Here is a 21,073-nt window from a genome sequence, read left to right as displayed (position 1 = left end):
GAGGGGAGGGTGGCATTGTCGTGCCCTCTTCACAACTGTGTTAGTGTGTGTGGCTCATGATAGGTCCTTAGTGACGTGGACACAGAGAAACTTGAAGTTCTCGACCTGCTCCACTACAGTCCCGTCGATGCGTGCTCGGCCCTCCGTTTCCTGTAGTCCACAATCAGCTCCTTTGTCTTGCTGACGTTGAGGGAGAGTTTGTTGTCCTGGCACCACACTACCAGGTCACTGACCTCCTCCCTATAGGCTGTCTCGTGATCAGGCCAACCATAGTTGTCGTCAGCAAACATAATGATGGTGTTGGAGTCGTGCGTGGCCACGCAGTCGTGGGGAACAAGGAGTACAGTAGGGGACTAAGCACGCTCCCCTGAGGGGCCCTCCTGTTGAGGGTCAGCGTGGTGGATGTGCGGCCCGTCAGGAAGCCCAGGATCCAGTTGCAGAGGGAGGTGTTCAGTCCCAGGGTCCTGAGCTTAACCTCTATGGGCTAGGTGGGACGCTAGCGTGCCACCCGTGGTGCACTCCATCAACAGCAGGTGCATTTCAAGAGCGGCAAATTTGAATCCAAATAAATGTCAAAATTCAAATTTTTCAAACATACAACTATTTTACACCCTTTGAAAGATAAACATCTCCTTAATCTAACCACGTTTTACGATTTCAAAAAGGTTTTACGGCGAAAGCATAAATTTAGAGTATGTTAGGACAGTACATTTACAAGAGTTGTGTGTAATGTTTTGTCAATTCAAAGACCGGGTCACCAAAACCATAAAACCAGCTAAAATGATGCACTAACCTTTTACAATCTCCATCAGATGACACTCCTAGGACATTATGTTAGACAATGCATGCATTTTTAGTTCTATCAAGTTCATATTTATATCCAAAAACAGCGTTTTACTATGGCATTGATGTTGAGGAAATCGTTTCCCTCCAATAACCGGCAGTCAAGTCAGCGTCACAAATTAAATAATTAAAATTAGAAAACATTGGTAAAATATTATATTGTCATTTAAAGAATTATAGATTTACATCTTTTGAACGCAATCAACTTGCCAGATTTAAAAATAACCTTACTGGGAAATCACACTTTGCAATAATCTGAGCACTGCGCCCAGAAAAATACGCGTTGCGATACAGACTAGACGTCATGTTGGGGAGATCTAAAATCGAAAATACTATGTAAATAATCCATTACCTTTGATTCTCTTCATCAGATGTCACTTCCAGGTATCACAGGTCCATAACGAATGTAGTTTTGTTCAAAAAAGCTCATCATTTATGTCCAAAAATCTCCGTCTTGTTAGCACATGATCTAAGCCAGCCGGACTTCTCGTCATGAACGAGGGGAAAAAATATATTTCCGTTCGTTCAAACATGTCAAACGTTGTATAGCATAAATCATTAGGGCCTTTTTAACCAGAACATGAATAATATTCAAGGTGGACGAATGCATACTCTTTTATAACGTATTGGAACGAGGGTACCCAACATGAAGTAGCGCGCCAGGTGTCTAATGGGACATCATCGTTCCATGGCTCTTGTTCGGTCAGATCTCCCTCCAGAAGACTCAAAACACTTTGTAAAGGCTGGTGACATCTAGTGGAAGCAATAGGAAGTGCCAAAATATTCCTAAACCCCTGTGTTTTTCAATGGGATAGGTTTAAAGTCAATACAACACATCAGGTATCCACTTCCTGTCAGAAAATGTCTCAGGGTTTTGCCTGCCAAATGAGTTCTGTTATACTCACAGACACCATTCAAACAGTTTTGGAAACTTTAGAGTGTTTTCTATCCATATATAATAAGTATATGCATATTCTAGTTACTGGGTAGGATTAGTAACCAGATTAAATCGGGTACATTTTTTTTATCCAGACGTGCAAATGCTGCCCCCTAGACCCAACAGGTTAAAGGTATTACTCACATCGGCTACAGAGAGCTAGATCACAAAGTCGTCCGGAACGGCTGGTGCTCTCATGCATGGTTCAGTCTTTCTTTCATCGAAGCGAGAATAAAAGGAATTTAGTTTGTCTGGTAGGCTCATGTCACTGGGCAACTCGCGGCTAGGTTTCCCTTTGTAATCTGTGATCGTTTGTAAGCCCTGCCACGTCCAACAAGTGTCAAACGGCATAGTAGGATTCGATCGTAGTCCTTTATTGACGTTTTTACTGTTTGATGGCTCGGGGGGTTGTAGCGTGATTTCTTATTAGTGTCCGAATTAGTGTCCCGCGGCACCTCTAGCCATTAGCTCAGTGCAGATGTTGCCTGTAGTCCATGGCTTCTGGTTGGCATATGTACGTACGGTCACTGTGGGGACAACGTCATCGATGCACTTATTAATAAACTCAGTGACTGATGTGGTAAACTCTTCAGTGTTATCAAATGAATCTCAGAACATATTCCAGTCTTTGTTAGCAAAACAGTCCTGTAGTTTAGCATTCGCTTCATTGGACCACTTCCATATTGAGCGCGTTACTGGTACTTCCTGTTTTTAGTTTTTGCTTGTAGGCAGGAATTAGGAGGATAGAGTTATGGTCAGATTTGCCAGCTGGAGGGCGAGGAAGATGGGTTTCTGTGTGTGGAGTAAAGGTGATCTAGAATTATTGTATTTTTTTAATTCGACTCATTGCACAGGTGTCAAGCTATTAAAAATGATGTAACACGGATTTCAGTTTCCCTGCATTAAAGTCAATGGCCACTAGGAACGCTGCCTCTGGATGTGCATTTTCTTATTTGCTTATGGCGGTATACAGCTCGTTGAGTGCCGTGTTAGTGCCAGCGTTGGTTTGTGGGAGTAAATAGACAGCTACGAAAAAGATGGATGAGAACTCTCTTGGTAAATAGTATATCATAAGGTATACTAACTCCGGTGAGCAAAACCTCAAGACTTCCTTAACATTGGAGATTGTGCACCAGCTGTTGCATATAACACCCACCAGCTTCTCTTTCAAGTCACAGGCACAGTTTCTGATATTGAAATAAACAGATACTATGGTATCTATAGGTACTAACTGTACAGATACAATAGCATCCCAGCCCTCCTGACACTGTGTGGTCAAGGAGCAGTAGCTCAGTGAAACCTGCTTTACTTTTCTCCAGCTCTCAAAAGTCTCTCTCAGCAGGCTGGCGTACCACTGACCTCCTGTGGCCAGGAGAAGGTATCACAGCAACAAACTCCACACAGGTTGAACATCTGGATAATGTTTTGTAGAAATGAATGGATGCTGTAAGAGTTTCAGATAAGATATGATATACGTGACTATGAAAATGCAGTGGGTCATTGTCATATGAATCCAACTCTCTGGATGGAATAATCACCAAATAGTATGGTCATGTACAGTATTGTGACTCAGCAGTGTTTGCTACCTTCATTCTGAAATGAGGAGCTTGTGGTCAAGTGGAGCAGGAGTCTGCCCGGTCATCCATTGTGTCTTCCAGTACATCCTCTATGAAATCTGATGCCCGTTCCTACAGTAAACCCAGACAGGAGAATATGACTCAGCCACACAGAGCTAGTAGACACTGTACCTGTCACGTTGTTCTCGCAGTGGCAATGGCTGCATATAATAAAGGCTTTTAGGAAGGTAGCCTAAAGTACTAGTCATGTCTGTCCTTCCTGTAGCCTGACTCCTGCCACGCCCACCTCAGACAGCAACCTCAGCCAGTCGCCTAGGAAACCCATTCCACCCCACACACCAGGGGAACATGCCCCATACAGCGACCTGGACACTCCAGATGGCTTCTCCCCCTCGGTCCAGCCCGAGATGCAACTACTCCCCTTCCCTGAGGTAAGACTGACACCAACTTTTTAAAAGGACTTATCAGTATAACAGTCAGATTTGCTTCTCGTGTTTATCTGTTTCTCCCTTTCTCCAGGCCTCTACCATCCTGCTGGACTCCAGTGCGCTACGCTCCAGGGTGCAGCTGAGTAAGATGCGGGGGCCACGTTCGCGCCCCTCCAGGGTGGCTCGTCAGACTGCTGCTTTGTCTGTACACCCTGAGGGACAGACCGCACCCACTGAGGACTGGCGCTCCCGAGACTCAACAGGTCAGGCTTGGACTCTGTTCTCATGTAGACACTCTGTCATATCTCCAGGGCATAAAATGAACTCCCACCACCCACCAAATGCGGGTAGATTTTGTTATTGGCGGGTTGGAATGTCTATTTCACCAGCCACGTTGGTTTCATATCTGCTAATCGCACAAAGAAATTTGAATCCTATATCCCACCTTCCGTAGCAACACTGCCTGCTTTGTCCTCAAGGTTTTTGTCTATTTACATTTTTGTTCCCATTTTTGTTTGTTCTTCGATGTTAGTTTGAGTTTGCTTTAACTGTTACCTAGTCAGATTCAAAATCTCAGACACACATGATACCACTCATGTGGCCATGTTACCACGGTAACCTGCTGCCCTTACAGGGGCAGCTGAACATTTGTCTCGTGGTGAAATTCCTGTTAAAAGACTCGGGGCACAAAAAAACGGAAAGAAATTGAGCAATATAAAACATTACTTCTTACTAATACAATCCTTGTTTTAGAAACATTACAAAGCATGGTCATTTTTTTATGTAATTATGGCAAAAAAATAGTTGGGCTCATGGCTCCACATTAATGCTTTTCCTCTTGTCCGGGACAAGTAAAAAAAAAAGTGCCTGACAAGAAGAATATAGATTTGAGTCGTCCGAAACGTGGCACAAATCACAATATCATACAATTAGTCCGATCAGAATTGGATCAGAGAGGCCAACATTGGAATAATATTCAAATCTTTTTTTCATGTACATCAATAAAGACCTAAGTGCTACAGCCTCATGTCCAAACTGATGCTGACATGAGGGAGGCGCCAAAGTTTAATGAGACTTTTAATTCATAAATATAGGCTAAACGCCAGTCATGTTTGACACATATAATGGAGGATAATTAACATGAACATCTAATTGGCTGTTGACCCGATGCACGGTTTATTTAGATCAAATGATCATAAGACCGGAGATCACATCACCCACCTTGAGTCTGAGTGGAGGCAGTCAGCATTTTGAAACTATTTAACCATAAAACATTCAGGTTTTAAACAATTAAGTTTGTCATTTTGTTAAGAATGTCTTGCCTTGTTTCAAAGTAGCCTAGCCAAAATACAACCATAGGAATGTTGAGGGAATTATTTTATAAACACTCAATATGAATTTTTTTCATGTTCTATTGGTTTTCAAATCAACTTTATTTCATTGTCCTGCAGCCAAAGGCAAAATCCTATTCATATTAGCATCCATGCTAGTTGATGCATCTTTGGATCTCTCCTCTTATATTTCAAACAGATATTTTCATCTCTGTCACATGAAACCGCCAACGCGTGCGTTGCGCTTTTGAGAATGGTGTTTTCCTGTTAATTGCATTTGGTAACATTTTGGCATAGCCTCCAGCTATGTGCGCATTTTTTAGCTTTTAATATGAAGACATACAACTTTTTCAACATTTTAAGCTAAAACGGTCTGATCTGTTGCATCAGCCTTATGCTTTTTTAATGGGCAGTGGTTGTATGAATTTTGGATCTGTTGTCCCAGAACTGTCCCAGAGTCTGTTTTAAACCGGAGACTAGTCTTTGGACACGTTCCGAAATGGACCTGGGGCTTTTCCACCCAGACCAGACATGCATAAATAAAAAATTAGAATATAGAGAGAGAACCGTGCCCAAGGACAACTAGACCCATTCCGTATAGACCTGGTTGAACCCAGACCGGGTCCAATCAGAGTGAGAGAAGCAGTACAAAAGTCATTTTTTTTAAGCTACTTTATTAACCAGAGCTGATACAGCGCGAGAGGTGGGAGAGAGGTACCTCTAGCAGGCAGGGGAGGGGCCATACTGTGAGCGAGTGACATGAGGAGGGAGGGCGAGACAAGAGAGAGCAATCAACCAAGCCAACTCGCGCTGTAGTAGACTAATAGCTGCCACAGCTAGATTATTAATCATCATATATGATTACGGAGTAGCTGTCTTGGACTGCATCAAACCGGAACAAGAAGCTAGTTAAGCTAGCTAACTGATGCTGCAGTGCATGTGCTTTCTCATCCTACAGTTACAAACAGGGGAGCCGTCAGGGATTTTGGCCCCATGAAAAGATCTCACATTGGGCCCACCACCACTGGCCACACCAACCCTGTGCAATTGCTGTAACCACACACCTCCAGAACCCAATCGACCCATCCAAAGCTTTAAATAACTTTACCTTTGCAACTCTCTTGTAGTCCAATATTTACTGTTCGATATTTACTGACAGTGAGTTGTGAAAATATAACACTGTGCAGACATGCAGGCAACATTCTGTGGAATTCACAATTTGATGCAAGACTGATACCCTCTAAGAAATGTGCTAAAGGCCATCTTTTAGTCTAAATGTCATTTTAATGTTAACATTCTTGAATGGAAAGTTCTCTTAACGGTAATGAATAACTTAAAATAAACAACTTAAATGTACATTAACCTCTTCAATTAAAATACATTAACATAACAAACTAAATAATAAATTCTGCAGCAGATTGTTGAACTAAGTATACATACCAACTAGAAAATAAGCAGCTGTAAAAGTGGAAATGGAAAACAAAATGGGAATGAAAAGAACTGATGGTGGCGCTAGAGGAAAGGTCAAGTGGTCACCAAATCAATAGGTTTCTTCCACTTGGGGTCTTGATTGTGCACAAATGTTATGGCAATCCAGCCAATACTTTGAGATATATCTTGTTCTCAGTCTTGTTCTCATCCTGTGGGCATCATGTGTGTAGTGATCCAATATCCATAGCCATGCCATTTAACAGCATGGCAATATTGCAAATGCTGTCCTGGGACATAGTGGAGCTCAAGTAGTTTTATTAAAATCAGTTTTAGTTTACTGAAAGCTCTCTCGCTTTCAGAAACAGTCACAGGCAGTGTGCAAAATATATGTAAAGCAACTCACACTTCTCCAAAAATGCTTTGCAGCTGCATCTTACAAATTGCATTCAGGAGACCAAGAGGGGACAAGTTAGGGGGGAAAGTGGCAGCATATACAGTGTTCAGGTGTCTTACTTCATTTTGAAACTCAGGTGTAAGATCTCTGGAATACTTCATGATCAGTGGTTGGCACACAGAAGGGACTTTATCCTCACTAATCTGCCCAACTTTCAGAACAGCAGAAAATGATTCTACAATTTTTGCAGTGGTGTGGAACCTATTGTCCAAGTCACTTATGATGATGTCCATAGCAGTAAAAACACTGTTCTGAAACACCGCTGCTGCACTGTCCTGAGCTAACTCCTCTTCAGAGGTCTCACCATGGAATCTCTTCCTTTCCTCTGGTGGCTGTGTTCCTTGCTAAATTGAGTTGCAACATCCATTTGTGTAGCAATCAGTGTTGCATTAGACAGGAGAGACTCCCATCCATCTCTAAGAGCCTGCATCTCTTCCTTTAAGGCTCTGATATTGGCTACCTCTGTGTCAAGTGAGCTTTTTCCTGACTGGAGAATCACATTCCTGTCCTCAATGCATTGCAGTACCTGCAATTATGCCAACTGACATGTCATTCAACACAATGCTGCTCACCTCCTTCTTCAGTTGGGAGTAGGGCTTGTTCAGGGGGATGGGGAGACAGGGCTTGTTCAGGGGGATGGGGAGACAGGGCTGCTGAGCCTGAAGCTGCATCTGTTGGGCCTGACACCAGGCAGGGGGAGGGACAACATTTAGTATGAATAGCTTGCTAAAAGTTTGCCTGCATTGATTAAATGTCGACTAAGATGAGCAAAATGTCAACAGAATTTTCTGAGAAGATATTAAGTAACTGATGTTAGGGGAGCAAAATGATCCTATTTCACTATGGACTAAGCTAACAGGTTCATTTCCACCACTCACAGACTACACCCACCTTCCTTTGTGAAACATTGGGTGACATACTGTCGCCCTTTCTTTTCTCTCTCCTGTCTTTCTTTTCATTTTTGGAAGCCAGATTTTTCTTTAGGAAGCTGAGACATGATGCTCCACCAGCACTCCTCACTCGCAAGTACCGTTCGCGCCTGGTTTGGGGTCAGGACCGAACCATTTCCTGTAAATAGACAAGTCATTTAAAATTATACATACCCGTGACAATCATATCAGATCCGATCCAGACCTGTGATATTATTTATAATTCTGGATCCGGACCGGGTCTCGGGTATTCGGAGACAGGTGGATCTGTGAAGACCTCTACCATAGAGATATATTTTTTTATCCTCAAAGGGACAACGGGACACCCTTAATTTTGAGCCCTGATTGGAAGTATTTTAAGAGACATAAAAACTATTTGGTTGTAATTGTAAGGTTTCAATATTTTAAATTATTAATATTTCATAGGTTATGAAGGGTGGCTCACCACCTCCCAGGAGAGCCTTAAAGGGGCAGTGTTGTATTTTGAGACAGGCTTGAATATGCAAAGAAGCCAATAGGCAGAGTGTAGCCTACAGTTATGTCTGATTCTCTATGGTAAAAAAAATATAATGTTTATTTTGTAAAGTGGTTCCTTGCATCATACAATTATGTAAAAATTGTGTTGCATACCTTTTTTGCCCGAAGGATAAGTGGCTAAAAAAGTTAATTTCAAGGCCTGTGGCTGGTAAGAAATCTGAGTGGCTAGTAGATTATTTTTATCTTGCTGGTGTACCAAAAAGTACATTTTAGGTTTATCTCTCTATCCAGTACCTTTCGTCCGCACACCTTTTAGTATGGATTGAGTCAACCAGTTAGACTGGAGATGTTCTTAGATGGTCAAAGATCCCGGTAGACTTCTGAATAACCTATTTGTTATGATTGTGAAATGATGTACTCAGAGAGTGTGTTGTCCTCTACAGAGGACAACATTGAGTCTTCCAAGCAGGAGGACTCAGACTCTGAGGAGCAGGAGAGGGGAGCAGACCCCCGCTCTGCTGCTGCCTCCTCCCAGCCCCAGAGAGTCGCCCTCTTTCCTGGGATGGACCCCTCCGCTCTCAAGGTGAGCCTCCCCAAGAGAAATAGATGTTGTCTGGAAGGCAAAGAGTTGACCAGGAGTGTAAATGTAATGTTGTCACTCATACTGCTGTGAAAAATGTGCCTTTGATATGTTCTCTTGCTGGTTTCTCCCTCTGTTTGGCAGGCCCAGCTCAAGAAGAGAGGAGACTCTGACAATCAGACAGACGGAGCCTCCCCATCTCCCTCCCAGCTGTCCCGTTCTCCTAAATCCCCCTTCCTGCCCCGGGCGTCCCGTGTGCTGCCCCCCTCCGGAGGGAAAGAAAATGGGTAAGATGGTGACCCTGTCTCCTCCCTCTGTTCAGCCTGGATCTAATAACCCAAACCAGGGATTGTTGAGATGGTACATACTTCTGGTCTGACTATTTGTAATGATTGTGCCTTCCTTTGTCTGTCTGTGTCTTCTTAGGGAGGAGGCCTCACCACAGTGGCTGAGAGAACTGAAGTCTAAGAAGCGCTCGAGTCAGTATGAAAATGACAGCTAAGTGTGAATGAGCAGGTAAGCTCTTCTCACAATGTTCCTCACACGGTGAATCATTCTTATCTACTTTCATAGGGTACTTGTTCCCTAGGCAATAGACGTGACATTTTTCCACATTTTCAGAATTGGACAATAATATTAAAGTGTCTGTTTTGCAAATAACCCTAAAATGCTGATGGTTTGTTTCCATTTGCATCCTCCCTGTGTAGGTTGCCTTAAAACTGAATAATCTGGTGGAGAATTGGAGACAGAAGCCTTAACCTTTGACCCTGAGAAGATGGAAACTCTGCTGCTGACATTGTAATTTGTCATCTGTTTGTTCATTTTATCTGTTCTCTTCCTGCCTGGGTCACATGCATGGTGCCTTTTTGCAGACAACCTCGGTCTTATGGATGAAACGGCCCAGGTTAAATATCTGGCTGCTCTGCTCCGTTTGTCCATTTTCTTTGCATAGATCCACTTTACCCTCTCACCTGACAGGGGAGACTACGGAAGGGGGGGAAACCCTTTCTCTCCTGTCAGGTTGCATTTCAGGACTGGTTAAACTTGTGGGACCACACGCCTCTTGACCTGGAGGTGCTTCAATAAGCTGGAGGACAGTCTAGTACCTCCACAAGATATAAATGTATTTCTTTTTTTTAAATGTATTTTTCAGGTTCGTCTACGCGTTACATTTCTGTGTATCTATCAGTCAAGGGGTGTTGGTAATAGTCAACATAGGATAACATTTCTGATTTTATTTTTTGTCATTGATCATAAAGAACAAAACACTGCTGAACTAATGTTCAGCCAGGCTGTATATTATGTGTTAGTAATAAATATGGTATCTAATCATGAAATATTAGATTTGTGTTGTTGCTAATTTGACAGATGAATCATAACATGTCCGAGTGTTTAGTTTTGTACGGAGAGCATTGCAAGTATCACTCCAGCAGAGGTTCCCAAGCCCATTCCTCTGATGAACTGACTGGGAACCTGTTGTGTTGACCTAATGCAGCCCCTTTTAACTGATGGGGGAAGAAAAATGCTGTGGGTTCAGTGTCTTTTCAATCATAATGTCTGAATATCTGTTTCTATCGGTGTTTGTATTTCTTAAGGATCCCCATTAGCTGCTGCCAAGGCAGTTATATACAATTAAAAAAATAACACTTTTCACAACACATTGTGTTCCCTCAGGCCACTACTCTACTAACACATATCTACAATACAACGTCCATGTGTACGTGTGTGTAGAGTGCGTGTGGGGTGGGAAAGGTGAAGAGAAGGGTTAATCACATTGGAGGACTCTCAATTACACACACACACACACACACACGCACACAAATCAGCCTGTTCTTCCTCCCTTTACCTTCACTTACCTCTTCAGTGTAAGATCAAATGATTGTGTGTAATAGTGATGGATGAGTGCGTAAGGATTGCAAGGAAAATGGTCTAACTGTATGTGTTACCAATGAGCCATACATTCAATGTGCACTCCCTGGGTTCTGCAACATCTCCCATTTAGAGAGAGATTTTACCCACTTATTCTTTTATCGCTACATCACTGTTGACAACATGTATGTGCATGTACAATCTCAAGTTATTTTCCGTCACACTTTGCTCAGACACTGAATGGACACACCAAGTAGCAGTGGTACAATCATAGTTTGGATATCATGGATTCATCCACACAACTGTTATGGTCCCATTGTGCACATGGTCAGTGCAGCGATGTGGATGTATAGTGGAATGGTAGGAGTATGGCTTCCACTACTCCAGTGGGGAATATGAGTAAAGTATATGGTTTTGAGATGAGGGTGGGTGGTTATTTTACCCTATTTTGCTGCACAAGACTATTTTCACCAGTTGTTTTAGAGCTCAGAGCTGACTTAGGCCATTCCCCTGACCATGTCAGCCATGCCCCTGACCATGTTAGCCATGCCCCTGACCATGTTAGCCATGCCCCTGACCATGTTAGCCATGCCCCTGACCTTGTTAGCCCTGACCATGTTAGCCATGCCCCTGACCATGTTAGCCATGCCCCTGACCATGTTAGCCCTGACCATGTTAGCCATGCCCCTGACCATGTTAGCCATGCCCCTGACCATGTTAGCCCTGACCATGTTAGCCATGCCCCTGACCATGTTAGCCATGCCCCTGACCATGTTAGCCATGCCCCTGACCATGTTAGCCATGCCCCTGACCATGTTAGCCATGCCCCTGACCATGTTAGCCATGCCACTAGCCATGCCCCTGACCATGTTAGCCATGCCACTAGCCATGCCCCTGACCATGTTAGCCATGCCCTGACCATGTTAGCCATGCCCCTGACCATGTTAGCCCTGACCATGCCCCTGACCATGTTAGCCATGCCCCTGACCATGTTAGCCCTGACCATGCCCCTGACCATGTTAGCCATGCCCCTGACCATGTTAGCCATGCCCCTGACCATGTTAGCCATGCCCCTGACCATGTTAGCCATGCCCCTGACCATGTTAGCCCTGACCATGCCCCTGACCATGTTAGCCCTGACCATGCCCCTGACCATGTTAGCCATGCCCCTGACCTTGTTAGCCATGCTGCACTGTCCCACTACTTCCGTTAAGCACTTTGTCAGTTAATGCACTACAGCACTGACCTGTGCACTGGCTATTCTGTTATACATCCCACCTTCCACATGTTCATAGACCGATGTTGGAATGCAAGTGAATGTGTTGATTGGATCTTTGGAGTCGTTGTCCCTATGGTGTCCATGGCGTTTCACTTTGTCATGACTTTTGTCAGTTTGAGGGTTTATTTTTTTTCTCTCATTTTATTTTTTAAAATAAAATATGTATTTTACATTGTTTTAATGCCAGTGTCCAAAATTGTAACTTCTTAATAAAATGTACTGAGTTGAGCTTCTCACTGATTTAATTATTGGGATAAATGTTACTTCTGCATTTCAGCTCAGACCCACCCTCTCCAGTCTGCAGTATTATGAAGTTCAATTGGTGTGTCTATTTTTGTTGTGGGGTATAACAGAGGTCGATAGTGTTTGGTGTACCGGGTATAACAGAGGTCGATAGTGTTTGGTGTAGGGAAGTATAGGAGAGGTAGTTTCTTTTGGTGTGGGGCGGTATAAGAGAGATGGAGGGTCAGGGTATGGTAAATGAAGTATTCAAAATATTAAGAACACCTGCTCTTTCCACGACAGACTGACCAGGTGAATTCAGGTGAAAGCTATGATCCCTTATTGTCACCTGTTAAAAAAATAATATATCAAATTTATCCATGCTTTTGACATTTCTAGGTTAGAGCATTGCAGTAGTCTACTTTCTGGCTACCTGGATAAATCACTAAATAAACTTCAGTTAGTGCTAAACACGGCTGCTAGAATCTTGACTAGAACCAAAAAAAAGTATCATATTACTCCAGTGCAAGCCTCTCTACACTGGCTTCCTGTTAAGACTAGGGCTGATTTCAAGGTTTTACTGTTAACCTACAAAGCATTACATGGGCTTGCTCCTACCTATCTCTGATTTGGTCCTGCTGTACATACGTACACCACAGTCACAAGACGCAGGCCTCCTTACTGTCCCTAGAATTTCTAAGCAAACATTTTTATGGAATGGTCTGCCTATCCATGTGAGACGCAGACTCGGTCTCAACCTTTAAGTCTTTATTGAAGACTTATCTCTTCAGTAGGTCCTATGAATGAGTGTAGTCTGGCCCAGGAGTGTGAAGGTGAACAGAAAGGCATTGGAGCAACGAACTGCCCTTGCTGTCTCTACCTGGCCAGTTCCCCTCTCTCCACTGGGATTCTCTGCCTCTAACCCTATTTCAGGGGCTGAGTCACTGGCTTACTGGTGCTCTTCCATGCCGTCCCTAGGAGGGGTGCGCCACTTGATGGTATTGAGTCACTGATGTGATCTTCCTGTTCGGGTTCGTGCCGTGGCGGAGATCTTTGTGGGCTATACTCGGGCTTGTCTCAGGATAGTAAGTTGGTGTTTGAAGATATCCCTCTTGTGGTGTGGGGACTGTGCTTTGGCAAAGTGGGTGGGGTTATATCCTACCTGTTTGGCCCTGTCCGGGGCTATCGTCGGATGGGGCCACAGTGTCTCCCGACCCCTCCTGTCTCAGCCTCCAGTATTTATGCTGCGATAGTTTGTGTCGGGGGGGCTAGGGTCAGCCTGTTATATCTGGAGTATTTCTCGTCTTGTCCTGTGGGAATTAATCCCCCCCACCCCCCACCCAGTCATCCTGTTGCTCCAGTTTCAACTGTTCTGCCTGTGGCTATGGAACCCTGACAAGTTCACCGGACACGCTACCTTGTCCCAGACCTGCTGTTTTCAACTCTCTAGAGACAGCAGGAGCGGTAGAGATACTCAATGATCAGCTATGAAAAGCCAACTGACATTTACTCCTGAGGTGCTGACCTGTTGCATCCTCGATAACCACTGTGATTATTATTATCTGACGCTGCTGGTCATCTTTGAACATCTTGGCCATGTTCTGTTATTATCTCCACCCGGCACAGCCAGAAGAGGACTGACCACCCTTCATAGCCTGGTTCCTCTCTAGGTTTCTTCCTAGGTTCTGGCCTTTCTAGGGAGTTTTTCCTAGCCACCATGCTTCTACACCTGCATTGCTTGCTGTTTGAGTCTGGGTTTCTGTACAGCACTTTGTGACAACAGCTGATGATTGATTGATAGACGAGGGGGAGGAGACGGGTTGAAGAAGGATTTTTAAGCCTTAAGACATGAATTGTGCGCCATTCAGAGGGTGAATGGGCAAGACAAAATATTTAAGTGCCTTTGAATGGGGTATGGTAGTAGGTGCCAGGCGCACCGGTTTGTGTCAAGAACTGCAACGCTGCTGGATTTTCCACGCTCAAGTTTGGTATGTGTATCAAGAATGGCCCACCACCCAAAGGACATCCTGCCAACAACTGTACTAAGCATTGGAGTCAACATGGGCCAGCATCCCTGTGGAATGCATTCGACACTTTCTAGAGTCCATGCCCCGACAAATTGAGGCTGTTCTGAGGGCAAAAGTGGAGGGGTGTAACTCAGTGTATGAGGTCAACAGGACATAGTGAAAGGACGTCAATGTTAGGTTCGTTTTTGGTGAATGGTTTGGTTCCCCATTGTGAGTTTGGTGATGTTATTGGGGAGACTGGTGAAGAGGTTCGGTTATGTCTAGACTGCTGGGTGTGGTTAGAGTGTATGCGTGGGAGAGGTGTGAGCGTGTACCCATTTGTGCTGAGTGGGGCTGTTTGCTGAATCCTCTTGGCTCCCTCTCTGTGTGCCCACACACCACGCACTGGCAGCCAGGCAGACGGGCAGAGGAGCGTGTGCCAACACATCTGCCTATTGAGAGGCAGCGTTATGGACACAATGTGAGCGACAGACTTGCTGTATCAACAGCTCCCCCTTTTCTGCTGTTGTGGCCAGAAATAAACCATAAATACCCCCCCCCTGCCCTCCAACGGCTCAACCCCAAACACCAAGTGACACACAGAGAGAGAGGCGACCAATAACACAGCAGGCATATCCAGGTAAAAACAGCTTGGTTCTGCACAGCAGGATAACCAGGGTTTTCATTGACCTTTGAACTTTACATGAAAAGGAGACTCCACAGCCATGGTTGTTGACAGGGATGGAGAAGGACAGGTTTAATGGAAGGGGTAGGAACTAGCGTTTAGTATATTAGAGTGAGCTGAGTTGTTTGTAAAACGGCATATGATAGGGATTGATAGGTTTGTAGAGTTGGTTTAGATAGAATTTGGTATTCTTAAATGTTTTTATTATAAAGGTACGATTGAGGAAATGAGGAGTTTGCAGAATAGAGTATTATGGAATGTGTATTGTTTGTAGAGCTAGGTTTGATCGAGTCAGGGTGTTGCAGAACTGGTTATGATACAGACTCAGGCTTGCAGAGTTGTACATTATAGACAGGGAAAGATGGAATCACTGGAGCTGAAATGTTGTGCATTAGGGTATGAGAATAACATGTATCTTCATGGGGGATGACTCTGGGCCCTAGTTATAGCCTACAGTCAGCAAAAACTCCTGGCCCCAGGACAAAGTTAGGGTAGATAAATAGTGGCCTCCTGGAGATAGAAAAGGTAGTACGCAGCCCTCAGGTCCTTATACCTCGGCTCAGTCTGCACCAAAGTGCTCTTCCACTGTCTGAAGTGGACGCAAATCTTGACTGATTCAAAGGAGTAAAATGATGCATTGATACTGAGAGGACTGATGGTCATCATTGTGAAATGAATGCCATGATGGTCGTCTGTGTTTCTCCTGTCTCTGTCTCTCCTGATAGAGGAGTAACCAGTGGAGCAGGAGGATGTCAGAGCAGCAGAGTGCCCCGGAGCAGCTGGCTGCAGGGAAGAGCCAGGGTGGAGCAGGAGCAACTTACAAGGTACTGTATCGTCTCCTCTGTTGTCTGTGTTTTTCTCCCTATACTCCTGTGATCTTTCTCTTCATTTCTTTTTCCCTCCTTTGCCCACTTCTCTATTTTCTATCTGCCCTCTTTGTATTCCTTACTCCCCCCACATCTTTAAATTGGCAGCTTTACTTTGACAATATCTCTCTTTCCTCACTCTCTCTGATCTAGGTGGTGCTGTTTGAATTTGAGAATTTCCAGGGTCGCAAGGCTGAGTTTTCTGCCGAGTGTAAAGATGTTTCAGAGAAGGGCTTGGAGAAGGTGGGCTCTGTGCTGGTTGAGTCTGGCCCGTAAGTACTGGTGCATTGTCATTCACAGACACACACTTTCTTACACATAATGAACGTGTTTTCAGGCTCAGGTTAAATGTTGTGTTAACGAAAAAAGGAATACTGCATCTCTGTTACCGCATACGGCCAAATACAACATTCTAACAGCCTCCTCCTTCTCCTCTCTCCTGTCAGATGGGTGGGGTATGACCGCCAGGGGTTTGCAGGTGAGCAGTTTGTCCTGGAGAAAGGAGAGTATCCACGCTGGGACACCTGGACCAACAGCCAGTACAGCTATTCCTTCTGGTCCATGCGGCCTCTCAAAGTGGTAGGTAGCACTTACACAATGTCTCAACATACTCACTGACCATGTTAACATGTACACCATCTCACCGCTCTTCATTCCCTACCAATCTCAATCAACATTCTCTTGCCATTTCAGCGCGTATTTAGCCTCTCAGTACTCCCGTGTTTATCTCAACACTCTTTAACCATTGCAGAACGCCGTGTACATCTCAACAGTCACTTCTCAGCAGACAGCTCTCATTGACTATCTGAATACTCAGTGATTAGCTCAAGCCTCTATCTCAAGAGTCAGCTTTCAGTTACCAGCATAACACTGTGTGTGTACGTCTCTCAATTTCTCCTCTTTAGGATAGTGCCGAACACAAGCTCCATCTGTTTGAGAGTCCAGGCTTCACTGGTAAAAAGATGGAGATTGTTGATGATGACGTTCCCAGTTTGTGGGGACATGGTTTCCAAGATCGCGTAGCAAGTGTCAAGGCTCTCAACGGAACGTAAGAGCTCCCTTTCACCCTCTCTCAAGTTCTTCCTGTTTCACCTGCTCTCTCTCACACTTTGTCCTTTGGTATTTTGCTGTTTCTTTCATGTCTCACTTCATGTCTCGTCTTTCTTCTCCTGTCTCATGTCTCTCTGTTCCTTTGTTCTAGATGGGTTGGCTACGTGTACCCAGGCTACAGGGGACGGCAGTATGTGTTTGAGCGTGGAGACTTCAAGCACTGGAACGACTGGGATTCCCCTTCACCTCAGATCCAGTCTGTCCGACGTGTGCGTGACATGCAGTGGCACAAGAGGGGGTGTTTCACCATCCCTGCTCCTACCCCTGACCCAGCTCCTGCCCCTGCCCCAGCACCTGAACCCCCTGCCCCCCCTGCCGCCGCTGGGGCCAGCTGAAGAGGACTCTGATCCACCTCCCCCCACTGAGCCTCTTCCATGAGCCTCTTCCTACCATCAGTGCCTGCCCTCTGCCTCATCCTAACCATGGCAAATGCTGCTCCCGCTTAGTGAGAAGTGCTATGTATGTTTTAGTGGCGAATAAAGTTTGTTTGACCAGAAATTGATTGTGTTTGTTGGTGCTGTTTCTATTGTTGGTACAGGCTTAAGAATGGACAGAGATAGGCCTACTTCTTCATCTTATCATATTTCTCAGATGCCAAATCACTGGGTCTTGTTTGCAACGAAACTGTCCCTGTTTGCAAATAATTACATCTGAGACATCATTAGGAATCTGAGCATGGTAGTTTCAAAAGTTAGGATTACCTTTCGAACAGTGTAGGTTCTAGCGTAAGCTTTAACTGCTGGCTACTCTTCTGTGGCTTAACCCAACGAGAGAAGGTCACAAGTATTTCCCTGAAAGCTGTCTGGGTTTAAACATATTCTATTGAACAGAAAGTGAATAGTTGAATCAATTGATTGTGGCAGAATTAGATTACTTCTCATTTTCTTGTCTCCTTGGCTATAGAAGGTTGTAGCTCAGCCTTTGAATGTCAAGGAAATTAAACAATAATATCCCCATATGCATCGGAGTCACGTCTTTCCTGGGTATTTTACAGTTTGTTTCTAGCATAAAGCATCACGAACCAATGTACACCGAGTATACCAAACATTAGGAACACCTTCCTAATATTGAGACGCACCCCCTCCACCCTTTTGCCCTCAGAACAGCCTCTATTCGTTGGGGCATGGATTCCACAAGGTGCTGAAAGTGTTCCACAGGGATGCTGGCCCATGTTGACTTCAATGCTTCCCACATCTGTGCCAAGTTGGCTGGATGTCCTATGGGTGGTGGACCATTCTTGATACACACGGGAAACTGTTGAGTGTGAAAAACACAGCATCTTTGGAGTTTATGACACAAACCGGTGCCCCTGGCATCTACTACCATACCCCGTTCAAAGCCACATCAATCTTTTGTCTTGCCCATTCACCCTCTGAATGGCCCACATATACAATCCATGTCTCAATTGTCTCAAGGCTTAAAAATCATTATTTAACCTGTCTCCTCCCCTTCATCTGCACTGACTGAAGTAGATTTAACAAGTGACATCAATTAGGGATTATAGCTTTCACCTGGCCAGTGTGTTGTGGAAAGAGAAGGTCCTTAATGTTTTGTACACTCAGTGTAGATCGCTTTATATCATTGGATCTGTTTTATTTTATTTTAAATCTTAAACTAACAAAGAGTAGGCTTGTACTTTTTGCCATTTTCTATAATAAAAAGGTAGGCCTATGGCCTATGGCCCCTCAATTCAAGTCTTGCTTTTAACTTAACTGCCCTTCACTGACATGGAAGGAGGTAGGCTATTTAAATCTATGGACATAGCAGCCTATAGCCTAATTTCATCTGTCAAACAGTTAGGCCTTCCTCTTATTTCTTAAATAGTACAAAATAGGCTCCAACACAAAGCCCTCTTATTTTTAGTAAAGTCTCATTAAAATGAAGATGGTTTAAATGTATTATGCCTACTCAAATGTGTCTACTTTCAGCACCATGTACTGTCCATTTCCGATTGTGCCGCAGCTGCTGCTACAAGTTTCAGCACCACAATGTAAGTTACTCGAATCTGGCCAGTGGAGGCTCCTCAGAGGAGAAAGGGGAGGACCATCTTCCTCAGGGAATTTCATAAAAGATGTGAAAAAACTTTAAAAAGTTATAGGTTTTAGATAAAAGTATACAAAATCTATTCACGTCACCAAATAATTGATTCAACCTTTTTTGCAATGAAGGTCTGAAGTAGCCTCAACAGCCATCTGTAGGGTAGCGCCACGGTGTAGCCGGAGGACAGCTAGTTTCCGACCTGGGTACATTGACTTCAATACAAAACCTAGGAGGCTCATGGTTCTCACCTCCTTCCATAGACTTACACAGTTATTATGACAACTTCCGGAGGACATCCTCCAACCTATCAGAGTTATTGCAGCATGAACTGACATGTTGTCCATCCAGTCAAAGGATCAGAGAATGAATCTAGTACCTAAAGCATAAGCTACAGCTAGCTAGCACTGCAGTGCATAAAATGTGGTGAGTAGTTGACACAAAGAAAGAGAAAGGCAATAATTTAACAGTTTTTAACAAATGTATTTATTTAAAAATAAAGGACAAGTGAGAGAGAGAGAGAGAGAGAGAGAGAGAGAGGCTAGCTATATTTTGTTGTAATTTATTGCCGCCGGGGCCCGCCGGTGTAACTGCTAAACTGCTTGCTGACTGTACACTGTACTGCATGATTGTAGCGGGTTTACTAATGCGACTATGACATTAGCTAATATGGTGAAAACGATGTAGGCTGTGTGTGGCGGTTAGCGGTTATCATTTAAGGTTTGGCTTGGAAAGTTATTTTTGCCTGCTCACAGACAGCTAATGTGTTGTGCTCTGAAGTCCACATGTGAAGGGAAAAGGTGAGAGGAGGAGAGTGTGTAGATGCGAGAAGGAATTCTACATTGAGCAAAATGATCATGCTGTTTGTATGTGGCTGCTATGAAAGTGAACTGTGTTTGCATGTGACCAGGGGTGTCTTCATTCCACCGATTCTATTGAAAACTATTTCTTAAACGGAAGCAACTGTTGGACTAATGATTACACCCTAGATCAGCTTGGAAGTTCTAAGACTACTTATCATATTTAAATGGTTATGAACAACATATCCACTATCAATTCAACATGGGTATTGTCCTATCATGGTCAAACACTTGACAGGGAGAGATGTATGCGTATTGGGTCTGAATAGAGGCCTCTATTCATAGAGGGTAGACCAGCCCCTCAGGGGTGGGTCATTCTTCTCATTCTCTGTAACTGGCTCAGGTGAGGCTTGCATCAATGTGCTCTTCTGCTCTCTGTGATGGAAGCAGAACTTGACACTGATACAGTGTAAAAAATAAACCTTTATTTTGAGAGTATTGATGGTCATCATGGTGAAATGTTCAGGTTTCAATGAAATCCCATAATAGTTTTGTCTGTTTGAAATGTGCTATGGTAGAGTAGATGACACATTACTATAATAACATTGTGGGCATGTGCTACTATACAGTATTAATATGCAAGAATATCCATTTGTTATATTGGTATCCCTCAATTCATCGCTCAACCCCTCTACGTGCACTTTACATATTGGATTACTCCCACTCCCATTTACTTTGGTTGCCGATACTGTACATGCCTTCAGGTCAGTGCTGTCTAGATCCATATGAAAGATAAGGTGTAACATTGCTATTTTAGAGTACTGCACACAGTGACAATCTTGAATGAGGGTCAGAGGCCAAGAAGACACCTGGGAGGAAATGGTCCCGCCATCTTTGCACTACAACTCCTGCCACCATGAACGTTTGTATTACACTGTTGTCCAACGTAATAAAAGAGAATCTATTCAAATTGGTACTTGCAAATTGCGATGTAGCCCATGTCAACAGTCTATACACATGTCCTAATTACAGTACCAGGAGTCGACTGTATACGTAGGAGCAGCCAATCGCCAGCTCTTACATCTGGTGCATAATTCGGACAAAATGTCCAGTATATTGGATGTGTGCAAACTCTTCTCCTTCGTCAAATACCTTCGACTGAAAAGTATGAAGTTCTCTTTTGAAAGTTGTTTGAGTGATGTGTTTTGGTGT

General features: G+C 44.0%; 2 protein-coding genes across 10 annotated transcripts in view; both read left to right on the top strand.

Annotated features, from left to right (window-relative positions):
• Positions 1-12,368, top strand: part of LOC106580217 (protein PRRC2C) — a 44,111-nt gene extending 31,743 nt beyond the window's left edge. For all 9 annotated transcript variants that reach the window (XM_045703056.1, XM_045703052.1, XM_045703055.1 and 6 more), the window contains 6 exons: positions 3,623-3,788; positions 3,877-4,048; positions 8,851-8,990; positions 9,132-9,274; positions 9,414-9,503; positions 9,695-12,368. In XM_045703056.1, the coding sequence (XP_045559012.1) occupies positions 3,623-3,788; positions 3,877-4,048; positions 8,851-8,990; positions 9,132-9,274; positions 9,414-9,489 (697 nt within the window). In that variant the 3' untranslated portion in view covers positions 9,490-9,503; positions 9,695-12,368. The remainder of the gene's footprint in view (positions 1-3,622; positions 3,789-3,876; positions 4,049-8,850; positions 8,991-9,131; positions 9,275-9,413; positions 9,504-9,694) is intronic.
• A 2,412-nt stretch (positions 12,369-14,780) lies between these two features.
• Positions 14,781-17,522, top strand: LOC106580254 (beta-crystallin B3). The gene is made up of 6 exons (XM_014161074.2): positions 14,781-15,003; positions 15,774-15,872; positions 16,068-16,186; positions 16,361-16,493; positions 16,820-16,962; positions 17,116-17,522. The coding sequence occupies exons 2-6, from the start codon at positions 15,798-15,800 to the stop codon at positions 17,357-17,359; spliced, it is 714 nt and encodes a 237-aa protein (XP_014016549.1). The 5' UTR covers positions 14,781-15,003; positions 15,774-15,797; the 3' UTR covers positions 17,360-17,522.
• Positions 17,523-21,073: the final 3,551 nt, after the last annotated feature.

Source organism: Salmo salar, chromosome ssa20, assembly GCF_905237065.1.
Source record: "Salmo salar chromosome ssa20, Ssal_v3.1, whole genome shotgun sequence".
Taxonomy (NCBI): domain Eukaryota; kingdom Metazoa; phylum Chordata; class Actinopteri; order Salmoniformes; family Salmonidae; genus Salmo; species Salmo salar.
This window is presented reverse-complemented; position numbering and strand designations above follow the sequence as displayed.

Coding starts and splice junctions, on each gene's coding strand:
- LOC106580254 (XM_014161074.2), top strand. CDS start 15,798: ATGTCAGAGCAGCAGAGTGCCCCGGAGCAGCTGGCTGCAGGGAAGAGC. Junction 15,873..16,067: donor GAGCAGGAGCAACTTACAAG/GTACTGTATCGT, acceptor TCTCTGATCTAG/GTGGTGCTGTTTGAATTTGA. Junction 16,494..16,819: donor CCATGCGGCCTCTCAAAGTG/GTAGGTAGCACT, acceptor TCTCCTCTTTAG/GATAGTGCCGAACACAAGCT.